At 35.5% G+C, this 21,286-nt stretch overlaps 1 protein-coding gene across 1 annotated transcript; it reads left to right on the top strand.

Moving 5' to 3' along the window:
- Positions 1-4,245: 4,245 nt before the first annotated feature.
- Positions 4,246-7,853, top strand: NTMC2T4 (Calcium-dependent lipid-binding (CaLB domain) family protein). The gene is made up of 12 exons (XM_079042437.1): positions 4,246-4,523; positions 4,597-4,756; positions 5,377-5,478; positions 5,733-5,783; positions 5,878-5,998; positions 6,079-6,200; positions 6,278-6,376; positions 6,463-6,543; positions 6,620-6,705; positions 6,791-7,016; positions 7,098-7,262; positions 7,333-7,853. Exons 2-12 carry the CDS (start codon positions 4,652-4,654, stop codon positions 7,690-7,692), a joined length of 1,518 nt encoding a protein of 505 aa, XP_078898563.1. The 5' UTR covers positions 4,246-4,523; positions 4,597-4,651; the 3' UTR covers positions 7,693-7,853.
- Positions 7,854-21,286: the final 13,433 nt, after the last annotated feature.

Here is a 21,286-nt window from a genome sequence, read left to right as displayed (position 1 = left end):
TGTAAGGTCTGTTTATGCTTATGTTTTTGTATCAGTTATGACATCCCAAGTTTTAATAATCAATGAAAAACATTTTCTTAGGAAATACTTTTAATGAGACAAATTCCGCATTTATAAAGAACACTCTAATTTAAAATAAACATAAATAAAAAGTTTTAAGATGACCATAAATTTGGAGATGTCTCAGTCAGGATTGTGGAAGGGTGTGTTATGGAACCGTATGGCTCGTGTTGTGTTTCGTAAGTGTCGAGTGAGATGTTGATTGGTTCCTGCAAGACCGTAAGAAGATGGTCGTGTGCTTATAGGCCCACTGAGGTGCTGTCCGTGAGTCCTCATGCTTGTTGTGGGATGCTGGCAAGAACGGCGTAGAACCATGAGCTTCTCATTCCAGTAGTTGGATGGTGTCACAACGTATCGTGAACCATCGTGAATTTTCCTTATGTGAGTTAGAACCAATAGTTGTGTAGTGGAGACTCGTATATTAGTTTGTTAGTCGTTTGGCATAGTAGGGTGTTTGAGCGGTATGGTATTGTCGCTGATGTCAAAGTGGCCGGCAGGTTTTGATCGGGCTTTTGTAGAATGTTGAGTTGTTGGAAAGGTCATGGTTGTATATCAGTTGTTCTTTGTTGGGTTTTTCTTAGCGGACCTTGTTTTTATGAGGATCGTACGGTATGAGTTAAATCATCAATGATGGAGTTCATTGTGGGCTTTTGGATGATTTGTTAGATGGTTGTGCACCAGTGCTAGTGTGGGAGTTTGGATGCCCTGTGAGATTTTTGGATTGACCATTGTTACGCTCGTGGGAGCGGTGGGTTAGTGATGACTTGTCAATAAGTCAAGTGGACATTTGACATCTTTTGGGCTTAATTTACGAATTTGGGATTTGTGGAAATTTACGATCGGGATGTTTGAGTGTTCGTTCTACATGGTTGATGGTGTTCCTAGTCAGAGACTAGGGGTAGATAGGACAAATGGATGATCATCAGTCTTTACGTATGGCTTTCTAGAGCTTAGACTGATGGGTACCCAATCTTGTGAATTATACTAATTGAGTCGGTTAGTAGTTGCAGTTTTGAGAGTTTTCCGATTTAAGTAGTTTTCGTTATGAGTTGGATCTTAATGTAACATCCCAAAATTCAAGGCCAAAAATTTCATTTTAAATAAATTGTAACATAAAACCATCGGTATAAAAACATTCATAATGATATCTCATGTCACAACCAATGTGTCAATAATCCAAAACATGTCCCCATAAAACCATTTTTGTCAAAAGTAAAATAAATCAGAGTACATTCCCAGGATGCTCCATGCGGAAAACATGTGTGTGTGATGCGCTGCTACACCGCCGACTCCTTCCCCTTAGACGAAGAGGTACCTAAAACCAAAACTGAAACTATAAACACGAAGCTTAGTGAGTTCCCCCATCATACCCATATCACATAATCATCGGTGTGTTTCAACCGGTAACCGGGAGCTACCCTCCCCTTCGGTATCTTTCAACCGGTAACCGGGAGCTACCCTCCCCTTCGGTATCTTTCAACCGGTAACCAGGAACTATCATCCCCTTCGGTATCTTTCAACCGGTATCTGGGAACTAACCTCCCATTCAGTATCTTTCAACCGATATCTGGGGACTATTTCACCCCCTATATCTATCACATATTACAGGTCATAAACATATTGGCTTCATAATAACATACATAAGCATACTGAGTCACATAATGACATATCATAATCATACTACTATACATGCATGGGTTTTATCCACCCCTTCGGTATCTTTCAACCGGTAACCGTCCTCGGTATCTTTCAACCGTTAGCCAGGGCTAGTGTGCCCTACTGCTACTTAACACATACTCAGCACAGATATAGCAACCAGACAATTATCACAAAATAACCATCTCAACCATAAACCCCTACTGGTGGGCCGGTATTGGTGCCTTAGACCCACCCCTACTGGAAGGTAACTCACCTCGTAAGGCTGATTGCTGAAAAGCTGATCGACAGATGTCTGACTGCTGCTCCGGTGATCCTCCGGCTATAATTCCCATAAAACACTTAGTCAGACACTGATAACTGTTCTTAGGGTAGAATGACTATTTTACCCCTGACCAAGTCAAAGTCAAAGTCAACTTCCAGTTGACCCGACTCGCCGAGTTGGGCCGCCAACTCGTCGAGTCCCTATCCTTTCATCTGTCCTTCTTCACGCCTCTACTCGTCGAGTTTGGCAACGACTCGACGAGTTCTCCTTCTAAAACAACCCCGAATGAACCTTCATCCGACTCGCCGAGTTGTATGAACAACTCGTCGAGTTCATCTCCATCCTATGAACAAGTCCTGCCCTTGACTCGCTGAGTTGTATGAACAACTCGTCGAGTTCATCTTCGAAAGTTGGGAGATTGCCTTGGACTCACCGAGTCTGTTCATACACTCGTCGAGTCCTATGATTTCCAGGTCTATGGCTAAGTCCAATGCGTTGGTTCACTCCCCCGGACCCCTCTAGGACCACTCTAACACTCACTGGGTTCCTTCGAACCAAAACAGAAAAGGGAAGTCAAGCCATGGACTCGCCGAGTCCCAAGAACGACTCGCCGAGTCGAGAATGACCAAGTCTTATTTCTCGATTTCTGACGTACAACACTTGACCAAAAGATAGATCTAGGCTTCTAGGATCGATCTAGCACGTAAAGTTACAAACTTTACGTGCATGCATGGGACTATGAGCTTAAATGGCCCTAAATGAGACTCTTAAGGTGCATGGGGCTCTCTAAGGCTCCAAAATCAACCCCTTTCTGCCTTGCAACCCCTCAAAGACCTTGGATCTGAAGTCTTAGCCCCCAACCATGCTTGCACTCATGATTGGTCACCAATAATGGCTCCTAAAAGCCCTAAATCACCCCAAAAAGGGATCTAAAACATGAAAGAGCAAGGTATCAACTTTATACCTCTAAAGAACTGCAGAGGGTGCACAAACCCGAACTCCTCTGGCCTCCTCTTGATTCCTCAATCCTTTCTCTTCCTCCTTGTGTTCCAAAATCACCAAAAACCACCACAAAGGCCTTAGATCTTTATACAAACGATTAGGGTTTGATATGGAGAGTTCCGAGAGCAATAGGGACGAAGGGAGGGTGAATGAGATGCTTAAATATGGTGCAATCCCTTAGATTAAGGTTTTGTCCAGTCAGGGCCTACTCGTCGAGTCTGGATGCCGACTCGTCGAGTAGGTCATTAAACTCCCGGGTCCAAGTCGCTCCTACTCGTCGAGTTGGCCATCAACTCGCCGAGTTCTAGGCGAAAAAAATGAATAATACTTGAATGAAATTCATACCAGGAACCGGGTGCTACACTTAAAGGTAGGGATAGAGAGGTAATTGTTGCAGTTGAGTATTTTCAAATGATTGGGTTATGTGTTGGCATCGATGGGGTTCCGAATGTTCTCTCGAATTTTCACAATGGATACTTCGATTTTATGAAGTGGTTGAATTATTAATTAGAATCATATGGTATTTTTATGCACAACCCTAATTTTTTTTAAGTACTTAGCTAATGATAAAGATTTAAGGATTTCTTTTTGAGTGAAATGTAATACCTATTCTTTGGTTAACTTTGAATTTTAAGAAATTAAATTGTGAACCAGTGATAAAAATATATTTCAAATTATTTGTATAGTAATGGTGTATGATGATCAACCCTCACATAAAGATGGTTCAACACCATCAAACAAATTAAATTCATGACCAGGATAATCGTAAACACATAAAAATCTTTCGTACGCGTACAATAAAAATCCTTCGTACCTGATACATGTTATATAAATGATATTTATATATTGCGTACATGTTTTATGGACAATTATTATGTGTTTATAATATTTGTATAAAACATTATTATAAATTCAACAAATTACGTTAAACAACGTTAATTGAAAACCTATATATCATTATATTTTTACACAAAATTATATATTTATTCCAAAATTATATAAAAGAAAACCTATATATCATTATATCTTTACACAAAAAACTACATTAATTGAAAATTATTCTACTTTTAAGTGTGTTCTAATAATTCAAAAAATTAGTTATCAGATTTTTTAAAGGCTTTATTCCAAAATATAAAGATACCTCTTTTGATAATGATACAAATAAAAAATAACAAAATTATATAAGAAGATAAAAATAGAAAATATCTTGTAATCGAGAATTTAGTTGGGGCCGGGGGTAGCTAAACAAGTAACGGATAGACCAAGGCAAGAATTGAACGTTACATTTACTGATTCACCTCTCTCTTTCTCTTTCTCTTTCTCTTTCTCTCTCAAATTCGTCACAGTTTCTTCAAGTGAAGCAAGCAATCGGGTTACACACCGACCCCATTTCCCCCATTATTATTATTCATCTGTAAAAGCAATCCTTCACTAGTTGTGGGGGTAACAACGCGACCCAAACAACGAAATCGATTGCGACTTTTAGAGAGAGAAACTACATCCAGATACTGGAGATTTCATTTACCTTCAATAGCAAACGGTTATCACTCGTCTCTCTCTCTCTCTCTCTCTCTCTCTCTCTCTCTCTCTCAAGTTGAAACTTGAACCTGTAGCTGGTTGGATGTTTTGCTGATTGTACTGTTTTGGGAGAGTTGAAGTTGATACAAAATGGGGTTGATTTCTGGAATACTGATGGGGACTGTATTTGGGATTGCGATTATGGCTGGTTGGCGGCAGATGATGAGATATCGAAGCAGTAAACGAATTGCCAAGGTAAATCAATTGTTTGGGTTCTTTGATATCTTCGTCCGGTTCTGATTAATCAATTAGATTGTTAGGGTTTTACTTTCACTACTGATTTTCGTGATTTGGTTGGTGCTAGGGTTTAATGTAATCTGTAATTAGAACTTAATTTACCATCAGCAAGAGCTGTATGACTGCAATTAGATGTTTAGTGATCATAGACTGTGAACAAGAAATGGGTTTTCAGGGGTTTCTTTTCATTGTTAACTTTATTAGCTTGTGATAGATAGGATCTTAAAGAAGGGGAAATTGTATACTGATTTAAAGAAAGATAGAGCATTATTCATTGCTCCACTGTTCATAGATGGTGATTTTATAACTTCTGAGTTTCCATGCTTCTTGAACTAAACCTGATAATATTGTATGCTTCTGCACTACTAGAGCATGTTATTCTTGGTGATCCACATACAACTTGACATTTATGTTGAGATGATCTTGTTTACTGTTTGATAACTGATACTACTACATATAATAGCATAAAATTGAAATTGCATTGACTATAGAATCTAGATGATCATCTTGACTTGTCAGCTTTCTTTTGAGATTAAATGTTATTCACCATACTGAAAGATAAATTGTTTTTTCCTCAGGCAGTTGACATAAAACTCCTTGGATGTCTCAACAGAGATGATTTGAAGAAAATCTGTGGTGACAACTTTCCAGAATGGATATCTTTCCCTGTTTATGAACAGGTTAGTACTTTCACTTTCACTCTGTACATACATAATCAGCTGCAACTTAAGAATTAGTTTCATCTCTCCTCAACTTCTTACAGAAGCCTTCAAAGATGATTTTTCACTTATTCTTCAACCCAACTCTTAATTTAACCTCTTGTAGTATAAGATGCTTTTCATCACCAAAGAACCCGTTTCATGATTTTTTACAAGTCACTAAACAAATTATATTTTTAGTGAACATGTCTCATCTTTGTAGCTTCATATTTCAGGTGAAATGGCTGAATAAACAATTGAGCAAACTCTGGCCATATGTTGAAGAAGTAAGTTATCTCAAGTACTCATTATTTATAATTTCTATATGTATTATCTTCTTAGGTTGACTATATGTAATTTTCTTAATTCCTACATTTATAGGCAGCTCGAATAATAATCAAAGACTCTGTTGAGCCTTTATTGGAAGATTATCGCCCGCCTGGAATTACATCATTGAAGTTCAATAAACTCTCTCTTGGAACTGTAGCACCAAAGATTGAAGGTATCATTATATATATGACTTAAAATTATAATTTTTTCAAAGTTTATATAAATAATTAAATACTTAAAAAAAACATGCAGGTATCCGTGTTCAAAGCCTTAAAAAAGGTCAAATAACAATGGACATAGATTTGCGTTGGGGTGGTGATCCAAATATTGTTTTAGGAGTTGAAGCTGCACTTGTTGCTAATTTACCTATTCAGGTAGGTATTTTATTTATTTATTTAATTATTTAAATTCTTTCATAATGTTTTTGAACCAAATTATGTGTGTTCTACAGCTGAAAGATCTACAAGTTTTTACAGTTGTTCGTGTTATTTTCCAACTCTGTGAGGAAATCCCTTGCATTTCTGCTGTTGTTGTTGCTTTACTTTCTGAGGTATGCTTTATGAATTCATAAATTCATGAATTAATGATTTCTTTTTTTTGTTTTTTTTTTTGTTTTAATATATATAAAAATTTCAGCCAAAGCCAAGAATTGATTATACATTGAAGGCTATTGGTGGAAGTTTAACTGCCATGCCTGGACTTTCTGATATGATTGATGTAAGTTTGTTTTTCATTTTTTGACTAATCATTTATCTATTTTTATAAATGTTAACATGTTATTTAATTTTTGTAGGACACTGTAAATACAATAGTTTCAGATATGCTTCAATGGCCCCACAGGATTGTTGTTCCCATTGGTGGTGTAGGTGTGGATACAAGGTAATATTGGAATCGGAATTCATGATTCCATTCCATTAATCAATTATGTATGATTTGGATTTGGTTTTTGAATATTTTTATGCAGTGATCTGGAACTGAAGCCACAAGGGCAATTGACATTAACAATTGTGAAGGCAACAAATTTAAAAAATATGGAAATGATTGGAAAATCTGATCCTTATGTCACTGCTTTTATTCGTCCACTTGAAAAATTCAAAACAAAAGCTGTAGATAACAACTTGAACCCTGTTTGGAATCATGTACTTCAGTTGATTGTAGAAGACAAGGAAACCCAGTCTGCTATTCTCGAGGTTATAATAAATCTTTTTTATCTTTTTTATTTTTTAAAATTTTTTTTATAATAAAAAATGGTGTAATCCAATTCCAAACAGGTTCTGGATGAAGATATTGGGCAAGACAAGCGTTTGGGAATTGCAAAATTATCTCTAATTGGCCTTCAACCAGAAATTGAAAATGAAATTGAATTGAAACTTCAACCTTCACTTGATATGCTCAAGATCAAAGATAAGAAAGATAGAGGAACTCTCACTGTCAAGGTAAATAGTCAAATAGTCAAATAGTCAAACAGTCAACACATATATAATTTAGCAATAATTTTAAATATAGGCGAAGTACCATGAGTTTACAAAAGAAGAGCAAGATCTTGCTATAGAAGAAGAGAAGAGGATACTTGAAGAGAAAAAGAGACTTAAAGCTGAGGGTATAATCGGAAGTACAATGGATGCGATTGATGGAGCTGCGGGGTTGGTGGGGTCCGGGGTTGGGTTTGTGGGTAGTGGAGTTGGGGCTGGGGTTGGGGCTGGTGTTGGGCTTGTTGGAAGTGGGCTTGGGGCGGTTGGTAGTGGGCTCAGTAAGGCTGGGAAGTTTATGGGCCGGACTATTACTGGAACCAGTAGCTCTAAAAAGAGTGGGGCGTCAACTCCGGTCAATACTGTTGAAGAAAATGGTGGTGCAAAACCAAGGTAAAAAAAAATAAAATGGGTTTGTTTGTTTCTTTGTTAAATGTGAATTGCTTTTCTACTTTTTATGTGAAACGAGAATCTTTTTACTTTTTGTTTTTGTTTTAGGATTTTATAAATAGATGGAGTGTAAATCATTATTGATGTTATTGTTAACCATTTCCATTATGTTGGTTTTATTAAATATGAAATGTTAAGGCAGGACACCTAATTTCATGAAAATTCTCCAAAACATCATATTCCGATAGGATGCAAATCTAAATATAATAGAAGAAAAGGAAATGCATCTAAAATTAACAAATCAGTAAACAACTTTGATGAATTAGAGAACGTATAATCGATCAATAATGTAAAAGACGAAGTAACATACCTCGATCTATATGTGTGTGTGTGGAAAATTCATATCGACGAGGAGTGAGAAGTGAGATGATTTTACGGGTTTAGGTAAAACTGCAATCAAGAAATGATTCCACAGTATTTTTAATCTTTTTTATAATTTTTAATTTTAAGTTGGTTACAACTGTATGGTTTACATAGTACGAAATTTTAGCTATTCAAAATTTAACGTGAGTACCGAGTCAAATGAGGAATGGTCGAACTAGATGGTGATATTTTCTCGTGGTTTATTCTATTTGGCAAATTTATCATTCGTACAAATGTTAAAAGAGAAACCTCGAAACTTTAATGAGTGATTTTGAATAATAAGGTTATGTCCAAGATCGTTCTTTGTTTGAAAGCTACATGTTTGAGTTGAGTAGATTTATAAAAAACAATAGCGATATTTGTATATGTTCTTAGTTCAATGTATTTTTGTAACTTTAAGTAATTTATGTTTGTATATATATTTTGTAATAAATTGGAAAATAAATGTTTGGGTCATATGTTCGATCCAACTCGTGCCAAACACCTTGAAATATAATGTAGTTTAATTTGTTTATTAAAAATGTTATTTGAGTTATTATCAATTTTCTCTTGTTAGTAAACCGATCCATTTGAGACCCTTTTGACTACTTTTGATTGGTCATATAATGTTTAGAGGAAGGACACTAGTACGCAAATCATTTGCTTTTCACACAATATGATATTTATCTGATACAAAATTTGTATAATTGCGGTTGGAATTTTATGTATTTGTGTAGTAGTTGTTCACCATCGTTTCACAAAGGAGGCAACTGATTCGTCACAATGGCTAGTATTACCCTAAATGACAACGACGATACCTAATCAATGATTTTCATATAAGTTAGGCGTCGTTTGTTTTTCAAAAGTAATATTTTTTTACATCTACAAAAAAATATTGACCAAAAATCGGTAGTCAATAAAAAAAATTGGTAGTCAATAAAAAAGGTGTTTGTTTTTTTAAACTCTAAACCACATTGTTTATAGATGTTTGTAAACAAACAAATAAGATGTACACACCCATTAACTATATTAATTTCTACATACACACCACACCAACATTATTAATCAAAAGAAAGATTTCAAGAAACGATATTATTGTTTCTTAAATATAACATCTTGATTTTCAATAAAGATATCAACCATAAAATTAAGGGTTAATATTACTATAGACATATGAACTTTCACTTTTGTCCTATTTTGGTCATAAAGTTATTTATTTATTTATTTTTTAAATTTTATGGATCTCTAAAATTTCATTTCACTTATTTAATAAAAGAGAAATTAAATATCCTTCTACATTTTCTTCCTATCAATCCTCCTACATATTTAAATGATCACATGTGTCATATTAGTATCCTAAAATATTATTAAATTTCATTAAATAAGTATTAAATATTACACATGTCACCATTTAATTGGGTAGGATGATATGTAGGAAGAAAAGGTAGGAGAATATTTAATTCTTCAGTAACGAATAGATCTAGAGTTGTTACCGCTATTGCTTCAATTCCGAGTGCATACATGTTGTTTCATCTTCATCTTTGTCAGTGTCATGAATGTGGTTTCTTTGTATGGTTTTCAAACTTCATCATCGTTATAGACTGAACCACCCACTCTAGTAAAACTAAATCTTATAACATTTTTATGAATGAGATTCTCTTCCTGGATGCTAAACCCTTGTTCTTTATTTCACATGACAGAAAGAAGAAAAAATCTTTAAAAGGAAAACTAAGGGAAGAATAAAAAACCATTAGTGGGAAACACACTTATAGGTTGATGTATTTGCACTTTTTTAAATATGTTGAAGAACTTGATCTTGAGCTTTACTTAAAAACATATTTATAGGTTGATGTTTATGTATCAGGTTTTAATAAGAAATACATTTGACAAATCTATCAAAAAACCTGAATGTATTGGGGTTTAATAAGAAAAACATTCTAAAAATCTATCAAAGAACTTGAGTTGGATCTTCACTTGAAAACACCTTCATATTCTGGTTTTATTTGGGGGAAAATTTCATATTAGCCCATCAAACTTGTCGTGTTTGTTTTAAAAAGTCACACAACTTTTTTTTGTACATTAAGGGAATGAACTCTCATTTTCCTGTTTTAAAATATTCTTATGTGACTTGTTTTAAAATATTCTTATGTGACTTGATACCTGGTAAGCCTGTAAAATATGTACCGATGCTTACAAGAAAATGAGCGAAAGCAAACCCACGATTGAATGCATAGGTCTTCTCAACCTTTTAATCATTACAATTTTGAAACAAGCTCCCTGCGTGACTAACTCTCATGGCGTCATGTTTAGCTTGTTGTAAAGCTCGATTTTGTTCTGCTAATTTTTCTTTCATGAGTTGAGATTCTTTAAGCACTACCGCATGGGAAAGAGCCACCACCACCTGGTCAGCCACTACTTTGACTATCTCGAGCTCCGGACCAGCCCAAGATCGAACTTGACCTTCGGGAAGAACCAAAGCCAGAATCGCGTAACATGCTTGAATCATTTCAGGGGTCCCACCTTTGATATCGGAAACCCTAAGCATCGACATACGAATTGCAGCTACCGCTCCAGTAGTTCTTACCCTCCACTACTTAGGGTTCCGAGCTCTGATTCATGGTCCAAAAGCTTCATCACTTCGCTCTGTTTAATTTCTTGATGTACAAAAAAATTGTACATTAAGGGTTCATCCACCTGTTATGTGTTTCGAGTTCGATTCTTTTGGGGATTTTTGTTGTTTGGTGGGTTCTTGTTATACTCTCTTCATTTGTTCATCAATTTCTGGTTTAAAGCATCCTGTCGATTTTATGGTGTTGATGGCCATTATTTTCGTTGAAATTTATGAAGTTCATCTTTTTTTGGGTATGATATTTGGTCAATAATATGGGGAAATGGCTCCTGAAATTGCTCTAAACATAATTAGAGCATCGAATTCTATGTTTTTCTTGGGTTTTATTTGGAATCATATGCAAGCTTCATGATTTTAAAAGGGTATTTTTCTTAGTTTCTCTGGGTTCATTTTTCTTGGTTTTGATTTTTGGATTCCCCACCAAAGATAGTTCATGGTTTCACTTGTATGTATAACTCAAATATAACGGAGGTGACAACCTGCATTCTTGCAGTCTAGATTCAAGATTTCCAAATGTAAAATAGTTCGTGATTTCACACCCCATATTCACGAGACAAACCTTTAACGAGAGTTCATTCCCTTTTCTTCTATTTTGTAACCTGCAATAGAGGACACACATAACTGCAGAGAGAAGGTTGGATGATATGAGGATACAATGATATTAAAATATGTTATAATGGGTTAAGTGACTTTTTTAACAGGTTAAACGAGAGTTCATTCCTTTAATGTACAAAAAAAAGTTGGGTGACCTCTTAAAACAAACACGACAAGTTCGATGGGCTAATATGACATTTTCCCTTTATTTGGGGGTTGTGGGAGATGGATGACAGTGGTGAAGATAGTGGGAGGTGGGAGATGGTGGTGGTGAGTGGTACTTGTTGAATGTTCTTGATATGTTTAAGTCATAATAAATTTTAACAAAAATCCAAATTTAATAAATAATTAGGCTTTTTTAATAATAATAATAATAATAATAATAATAATAATAATAATAATAATATAAATCTAAAAGTTTATTAAATAAAATTTAAATTTCAAAAATTTAAAGAAATCTTATGTGTACGCCATGTCAGCATCACACGACATGCCATATAGACATAACAACTACAACTGGACAAACACTTCAAGTTTCTAATAACAACATTTGCAACTTTAGGGATCCATAATACTCAAAACATATTTCAGAGACCAAATAAGAACGAAACCAATAGTTCATGAGGCTACAGTACCATTAACCTTAAAATTAACTAGGTAGAAACGTCAAATACCTAATTCACTACATCTAAGAATAAGCATCTATTGTACTTAAAGATTTTTCAACTTAAGTCCGAAAAGATTAACAATTAGGAAAAACTTTTGTTATCCTTTTAATGCGCGTGTCTTCCTTTGAACACAAAATTTCACCACACCATCTAATTGCCAACCACTAGGTACAACATCCCCTAAGTCAATTACTAGAAGTTGACTAGAGAATATCCTACTCTGAAAAATACCCATTGGAGAGAGAGAGAGAGAGAGAGTGTGTGTGTGTGTGTGTGTGTGTGAAACACCCTTAAAATACTAAGTAAATTTTTATTTTTTTATTTTTAAGTCAACCAAAACTATCAATCATTCATTTCAAACCATCAAAGTATGACAATGTGGAAAAATAGTTATTAGAGTACAATCCAAAAATCATAAAATGCTGAACACTGGTGGATGCGATCATGCCGGACCCTTCCCCTTTGAACCGAAAGTACCTGGAAAACATTTAAACATAAACCGTAAGCATAAAGCTTAGTGAGTTCCCCAAAATACCACATACCATACATATAATGGGCCTCGCCCGACATAGGGCCCTGCTCAATATACTTACAAATACATACAATACATACAAGAGTCACACAAACAACTAGCATCCTATAGACATAAATCAATGAGCCGACATTGGTGCCTTCGACCCACAATTACTGTGAGGAGACTCACCTAAATCCGATGATATCTGAATCACATACACACTGCTGATGCAAAGGCTCCTCACATTGAACACATCCAAACCAACCCTAATTACTATTTGGGGTAATAACCCATAATTAAAGGTCCAAATCCTATTCTCTCTTACTTAGGGTAAAATACCATTTTACCCTTCCCATACTACACCCAATTAAACATGGCCCAAGGCCCAAAAATAGCCCAAATGGACTTTTAGGGAGTACGCCATGCGTACTCCATACTTCCGCCCAACGTACTAGGTATTCACAGAAAAGGAAACGAGCACAACTCGTTACACTCTACGTACTTAGAGGTTACGCCCTACGCAATCATCAGTTGTCAAAATTCACTTTTTAGCTCTTAATACATTAAGACCAAACGTCGAACTTACAGATCTTAGTCTCAGGGAAGTTCTTAAACGATAAAGTCGACAACTTTAAGCTTTTGCATGGCTTAAAAGATCCCAACACACCCCTTAATAATTTCAAACTCTTGCATGAGTAGGAAATAACAACAAAGACTTCCTTTTTTATGACTCAAGATCTATAAAAACAACATAAAGTGACAAAACTTGAGCTCTGGAGTAGCTTTTACTCACAAGAACCAAACCATGGGACCAAAAGTTATGCAAAACTAACCCTAGCCTAGATCTAAACCAAAGATCCATAAAGGTGTGAGCTTTATATCTCTAGAAGTTGGCAAATGGAGAGAAAAATCTTGATCTACAAGCTTCAAGCCCACCAATCACCAATAATGAACTCCTTCTTCTTCCACAATGCACCAAGAACACTCTAACGGGTCAAAACAAGCTTTCAAGAGTTAGGGTTCGAAATGACAGAATGAGGGAGTAGAGGCTGAAGGTAAAGAAGGTTTCAACGACTTAAGGTCCTTTTAATAGGCTCCAAAACCTAAAAATTATGGTTTGGGATCTACGTGAGTACGCCCTGCATACCACTTAAGTATGTCGTGCTTACTCAAAATAACCTCTCTACCTTTTAATGACTTACGCTCGACGTACCTATGGGGTACGCCCCGTGTAAGGACCAAAATTGCCAACATTTCATATTTTAAGCCACAAATGAAAAATACCTAGGAAAACGGGTGTTACGAATCTCCCCCACTCGAATCAAACGTCGTCTTTGAAGTACGTTGCTATAAACAACTATGGGTAGTGCTCCCTCATCTCATCCTCAGGCTCCCACGTCCACTCAGAGCCCTTCTGGTGCTTCCATTGCACCTTCATCGGGTTCACCACCTTGTGCTGTAGAGTGTTCATCTTCATATCAAGGATTGGCATCGATCTTTCTATGTAGTTCAGGTGCTCGTCCACCTAAATATCCTCTAAGGGCACCACTGCGGTATCATCGACTAAACACTTCCACAACTGAGATACGTGGAAAGTGATGTGAATCTGACTGATCTCCTCGGGTAGCTCCAAATGATAAGCAACCCTGCTCACCTGGGCAATAACCCTGAAAGGTCCAATAAATCTGGGGCCCATCTTGCCCCGCTTTCTGAACCGGATGACACCTTTCCAAGGAAACACCTTCATGAGTACCATATCTTTGACTTGAAACTCTAAATCCGATCGGCACCTATCAGCATAACTCTTCTGTCGGCTTTACACGATCTACAATCTCCCGTGCACCTGCTGGATCAACTCGGTAGTTGGGAGCACCACCTCCGTAGAGCATCTCAAAAGGAGGTCAATCAATACTGGCGTGATAGCTGTTGTTGTAAGAAAACTCAACCAAAGGAAGATACGAATCTCAGCTACCGCCAAAATCCAACACACATGCTCGGAGCATATCCTCCAAAGTCTGAATGGTCCGCTCACTCTGACCATCATTCTATGAATGAAAAGCTGTGATGAAGTTTAGTCGTGTACCCAACTCCTCATGAAATCTCTTCCAGGTCCTAGAAGTGAACTGAACATCTAGATCATAAACTACTGAGACTGGGACCCCATGACGTGCCACCACCTCATGGATATATACATCTGCTAATTTCTCTGCAGATATGCTCTCCTAAACAGAATGAAATATGCACTCTTCGGCAATCCGTCCATGATGACCCAAATTGAATCCACCCCTCGTGTTGTCCACGGTAGCTTCATGATAAAATCCATTGTGATCTCTTCCCATTTCCATACGGGGACCCCCAACGGCTCCATCTTGTGGTGAGGTCGTTGATGCTCGACCTTGACTTTACTGTAAGTCAAGCATCTCTCCACATACCAGGCCACGTCCCGCTTCATGCAAGGCCACTAATAATCAAGCCGGAGGTCTCTATACATCTTTGTCGCACCCGGATGGATAGAAAACTTCGACTTATGTGCCTCCTCCATCAAAATCTGCCGCGTACCCCCGAAGTATGGAACCCAAACTCTCCGATAATAGGTTTATTAGATTATGTGTCTAAGCCAATAACTAAACTGGTATAAACTTGAATTAAAACAATGTCCTTTTGGGTTGCCCTCAAACCTAGTAATTTAATAAGGTGACTTTTAGAGAGAGAGAGAGAGAGAGAGAGAGAGAGAGACCAATTTAGTGATTTATTATATGATTAATAAGTAGCAATAAATAATTTATTAATATATTATGAGAATATTATATTAATTAGAAATAATATTATTTAATTAAAAATTAATCAGAAACTAATTAGAATTAATTTTGGGATTAATTAGATTAATTAAAAGTGTAAGGACCTAAGTTGTAATTGTTAAATAGTTGAACAAAAGGGTTCCAAAACCATCCCTAAGGCGGTGGACGGTTTTGGAGGCATATTCTAGGGTTTTTAGAATACACCTTAAAGATAATAAGGATATTGGATAATTACCTAATTTGAAATAATAGTATTATATTCAAATTAGGGTTTCTAGGGTTTCCTAGTGCAACTATAAATAGGGCCTTAACCCTTCATATTTTCGGCCACTCCTCCTTTTAAGAGAATAGCCGAAAATCATCCCCTCTCCTTGCTCTCTCTTTTCAAGTTTCCTTAGTTGCTAGGGTTTATGTGTGAACCATCAGAGACACGAGATTTATGGTGCTTGCTTCCAAGAGCTTTTGAAGAAGGATTTCATTGATTATTTAGAAGAATAATCAAAAGGTATGTAAATCCTAACCCTCTTTTGAATCTCGATTAAATTAGGGTTTCCCTAGGGTTCTTTGATGTTCATAGATTATAGCATTCAATAGTGAAAACATAGATCCAATTAGGTTGCATGTGAACTTAAGAGTTAAATTATTTTCCGCCACATGATTTTTGTAACCTATAGGACCTATTAGTGGTACCAGAGCCCAATGTTTTCAATTGAATATGCATAATATTTGAATAGATCAAATTAAGGTTTTTAAAAGTTAAACCCTAAGGCATGGAATTTTCGACTTGGGCTAGGGTTCTTGAAACCATGGCCTCCTCCCTTGATTTTGAAAACCAGTAGGGTTTGTTAGGGTTTCCTTATTTGATGTTTATTGTTTTAATTGGTTAAAATAGAATAATTAAAATTGGATAACCCCAATACCCTAAATTTCAAAAATCTAGTAGGGTATGGATTAGGATTAAATTTAACATTATTTGATTAATATTTTAATAGCAAATAATTATTTAATCCTCATTTGATTTAAATTAATTTAATTAGTTGTTAATTAAATGATAAAGATTAAATCATAACTGGTTTAATTTTAAATTAAATTAATTTTTATTAATTTTTGAAAATTTAATATAAACCTAGTATTTTAGAAATGTTTTAAAATACACCTTATATATATACTATTAAATGTTTAATATATTATATGTGTAAGAAAAGTCATTCAAATCGTTGGTACGCCTCATACATGAAGTCATACTATAAGGTGGGGGGGGGGGGATAAGGAAGCGGCCTATAAAATGACCGCCATTGGGTGTCCACTCTCAACCACCGCTCCCTTGTATGGTGGAGGGTCGTTAGCCGATTTGATAGGACATAATCTCATTAATAAGTATAACGATATAAAAGTACTAGCACCTTCTTTAAAAATCCCACTCTAGTCACTTTAGGAAAAATGTGAAAAGTATGCTAATCCATGAAAATGCACATCATACTTTAATATGTCGTTAGTGGAGCGTGTGTGGTTAACCGACACACTAATATGGAATTTAAAGAGAAATGATGGATGATGTGGTGCAAAAGTATCTACTTAGTTTTAAATTTATAAACTAACAAACTCTTACTAACTATGCACCTATAGGCAGTGTACCTAGTCATATTATAGTATAGCTCAGGTAAGTCGGGTGTCAATTACTGGGAACATAATTCAATTAAATAAATTAACTACTTCTAACTAAACTAAGAAACAAACTATGATTTGGGGTTTTTTACTTAATATCACCTAACAAGTAAGCAAGCAATGAAAACAAAGTAACTTCAAGAATTAAAAGAATACTTCTGCCTAGATCCGATTTCACCTTCTCTTATGGTTGGTTTCTAATGGATAGATTATATTGATTACTAATTATCTAGCTATTTGATCAAATATCTAGGCCAATCAATTTATGAATAACAAAGCAATGATCATGCACAAGTTGAACACCAAATTGATAATAGTACAATTGGACTATGAATGATATTAGTTACTCTCCTATGATCAAGTTAAGAAACCAAACACTATTAAGACAAATTATGCTCTCTAACACAGTTAAAGTTACTAGCTGTAATTAATTAAACTAATATGTGATTAATCCTACCTCTAACTATTTAATGATTATAAGCAATTAGGAGATACATTCATGCAATTAATATGATCAATTAACACACAAAATATGATTTATAAGTAATATAAACTAGAACTAAAACATGTTAGGGTTTATATATAAAACACAAGTAAAATCAAATATAATCATCCAATATCGAAATCAACACATATAGATCAAGATCATCTTCACCAAACAGAAGTAAATGGTTTTTAGCCTCTCATTATAGCAGAAAAACACATTAGATTTAAGTAATATAAGCTAGACATAAGTTTAATAAGCAAACCAATTAGATTAATGTTGAATTCTTCTAAATCTTCTTCAATCCTTAAGCTTCACTTCAATTCCAATATTCTTTTGGTTTTCTAAGGGTTCTTAGTCGTAATTCACCTCTGAATGCATGCCTCCGATTTCGACCTAATGTCTAGGTTTTTATAATTGTGGAAATCTGACCACTACGTCGTGGTTGATCGCCACCACGACATGGTCTTCGTGTAAATCCTGTTTCTGCAAAGTCAACATGATGATCATAAATATCCCATTCTCCACGTCGTGGTCATGTCACCACGACGTGGTATTTAGTCTTCTTCTTTCCTTCTTTTATTTTAGTTCCCGTTTCCTGCTTCCAGCTCTACGTATGCTCCCTTTTTTGTCCCGAGCAAGTCTTCACCGCTACAAAACATATTTTAGACATCATAAGTATCTTTTTGTTCCATATTAAGCATAATTGTAGCTAAAAGTATTAGAAATATGCATTAAATATGTAGTTAAATATACATATATATATATATATATATATATATATATATATATATATATATGTATATATATATATATATATATATATATATATATATATATATATATATATATATATATATATATCAAAATACCCCACACTTGGCTTTTGCTTGCCCTTAAGCAAAACTGATTTTATTATCATCATATCAAGACTTTTTCTACCAACATCACACGAGACAATCCATTTTGAGCCTCTCCATTACTCCACGACCGCAATGCATGTATTTGTGTCTATATTTTCCTAAGAACTTCCCCATTCCTAAATACTTACAATCTTCATAAACACTTGCCCACTTTTTTTTCACAACACTCATTTTATGCATCCCTCCAAATCCGTCCCCAAAAAAATTTCTTAACCTCAAGGTATTTTTGGTTAAATCCCCAAGCATACATATGGAAAAATAACCTAGAAAATAAAAATACAATAAATAACTTGGCAAATTTCGCCTTACTCTTGAGTCTTCAATAATTTGGAGCTTTTCTTCATGATATTCTTGATCTTCATAGCTTTGTAGACTCTTATTCTTTCAAATTTTGAAACTTTTTTTTTTCTCTTCTCACTTTTTATTTTCACAAAACTAAAAATCATATAAAAATATGCTTAAGCAAGGGAACTTAACTTCAAACCTTATTGGTTAGAGGTATTAGTCTAATGCAATGACTACATAAGCTCTCCTGGATACATTTCTGGTACACGATGCTAAACATATTGCGACCCTCAAACTAAGTAAGGTTGTGTTTTTGTTTCATGATTTCACTAGGATAGGGAAGCCGCAAATACAATATAACATATATTGGCTCAAATAACATTGAAACTTGCATCAGATCGTCCCACACAATACTAGCAACCTAGATCTCAACATAACAATTTTTAACCAGGTTCAATTTTAGATTATTGTTTCAAATCTTTCTAATAATTTTTTAAAACCCTAGTATTTTTTTTTCAATTTTTATCAGAAGGCTTGTATTCCTATATTCAACCCCCTACCCCACACTTAAATGATGCAATGTCCTTATTGTATGCTAAAACAATAAAAGAACATATAATCAAAAAGGAAGAATTGGAACAGACTCCCCTTGGGTAGTGGTGGTGAGATCGAATTCTTAAACTTGTGTGGTAAAGCTTTGACTTCTCGTATAATGGCTGGAAACAATAATTCTGAGCCTTTCTCTCTTGAATGTAAATGTGTCGGATCAGAATAAATCAAAGAACCAATCTTCAAAAGTGTGCAGGATCTCAAACACATCGTGGGAAAGCAATGCCACGACGTGGTGTAAAGCTGGTAGTCGTAATGGTTGAGCAAAATAAGATCTCCACAATGTGGTCTAGTGATGACACGTTGTGGTGCATTCAAGATAAAATAAATTGCGATGACATGGTGGTGATGACCACGTCGCAGTTTCTTCCCAGAACATCTTCTAAGATCGAAGTAATGAAACGACTCTTCGTAATTTTTAGGACCATTCCTGATCTTTTCTCTTAGTAAATATTCTTCAGAATACTTCTTTATAATGTGGGAACCCCACACTTATCTAAAAACATGGTCTTCAAAAATTGCACGACTTCTTAATCCATCAAGCTCCTTCACCTCTTCACTTACTTCCTTTCTAAAAGTACAAAATAAAATCAGAAGACTTGAGAAACACATGATCAGTTGGTTAGACTAAAAGCTAAACCAAAATAAAACTAAAAACGAAAAAGAAATCAAAAGGAAAAGAGAATGCAAACTCTAAAATGTCAGGTTGCCTCTCGAAAAGCGCTTCATTTTGAGGAGTCATGAGCCGGACTCCTTTCCACTCTAATTTGTTGCGGTTGGGAGTAGGATCTCCTTTTTCTCCTTCCATTTTCTTCTTGTAAGCTTGAACCCTTCTCTTATATGCCATCTTTGAATTCTCCTTCTTCTTTTTATTGGCACTTTCCTCATGTTTGCGCTTTACCCCTTTATCTTGCTTTTTTTGCCTCGTTTACCTTCTTGTCATATCCCTTAGGGCTTACCTTGGATAATTCTATCTTTACCAAAGTGGGCTCCTCTAATTCGCCACCCATGTATTCATCGATTATTTCCACTTCTTCATACAATTCCTCTTCTACTTCATCATTTTCTTCTTCTTCTTGAACCTTACGTGTAGTAAATGAAATCACCTCAAATGTTATAGAAATTGAGCCTATTGGTTTCGAACGTTTGACTTTTTCACCATGGGGATCTTCCCAAACTTTTAACTCTTCTTCCATGATATTTTCAATTTCAACAAGCTCATCAAAATCTTCTTCCATAACATCCATCTTCGACACTTCATCTTTTTGCGCTTTCATGACTCACTTTGGGACTCATCTAGAAAGTAATAACATCATCTTCCACACGAAGTGTGAGCATTGAGTCATGGATGTCAACTAATGCTCTTGCAGTACTCAAAAATGGCCTTCCTAAAATAATCAGAATTTCTTTATTCTCCTTCATGTCGAGAACCACAAAGTCGACTAGAAAAACAAACTTTCCCACTTTCACTAGTAAGTCTTCAATTATTCCTTATGGGTATGTGGTCGATTGATCCACCATTTGAATGGTTATCCTTGTGTCTTGGGGCTTTGGTAATCCTAGCTTTTGGTAGAATGAGTATGGAATGAGATGAATACTTGCCCCTGAATCAGCTAACGCATTAATAAAAGTTGAGATGCCAAATTCACAAGGCAATGTAAGTTGAACTGTATCTCACATCTTGATTGGTAATCCTCTGACAATCGTGGCTGAACACAACTCATTAAGAACAATTGTCGAGACCTTTTCCAACTCCTTTCTATTGGTCATAACATCTTTTGCAAACTTGGGAAGTTTCGCCATTGATTTGAGGAATGGGGCATTAATCGAGATTGAGAGCACTTGTTCCATAAATTTCCTTTGTTCGGGATTCAGAGAATGTTTGATTACTCGAGATAGGAATGGAAAAGGTGGCTGATATGATTTAAGAAGAGAAAATTTTTCTTCGTCTCGAGACCACGACGTGGTCATATCAACACGACATGGTGAATCAACAAAAAACGATTCACTTTTTGCTCCTGCTGCCTCAC

This window comes from Lactuca virosa, chromosome 4, assembly GCF_052849685.1.
Source record: "Lactuca virosa cultivar CGN04683 chromosome 4, Lactuca_virosa_CGN04683_v6, whole genome shotgun sequence".
Taxonomy (NCBI): domain Eukaryota; kingdom Viridiplantae; phylum Streptophyta; class Magnoliopsida; order Asterales; family Asteraceae; genus Lactuca; species Lactuca virosa.
The sequence above is the reverse complement of the archived record's forward strand: the minus strand, read 5'-3'. Positions and strand labels throughout refer to the sequence as shown.

Coding starts and splice junctions, on each gene's coding strand:
- NTMC2T4 (XM_079042437.1), top strand. CDS start 4,652: ATGGGGTTGATTTCTGGAATACTGATGGGGACTGTATTTGGGATTGCG. Junction 5,784..5,877: donor TCTGGCCATATGTTGAAGAA/GTAAGTTATCTC, acceptor CTACATTTATAG/GCAGCTCGAATAATAATCAA. Junction 6,544..6,619: donor GACTTTCTGATATGATTGAT/GTAAGTTTGTTT, acceptor TAATTTTTGTAG/GACACTGTAAATACAATAGT.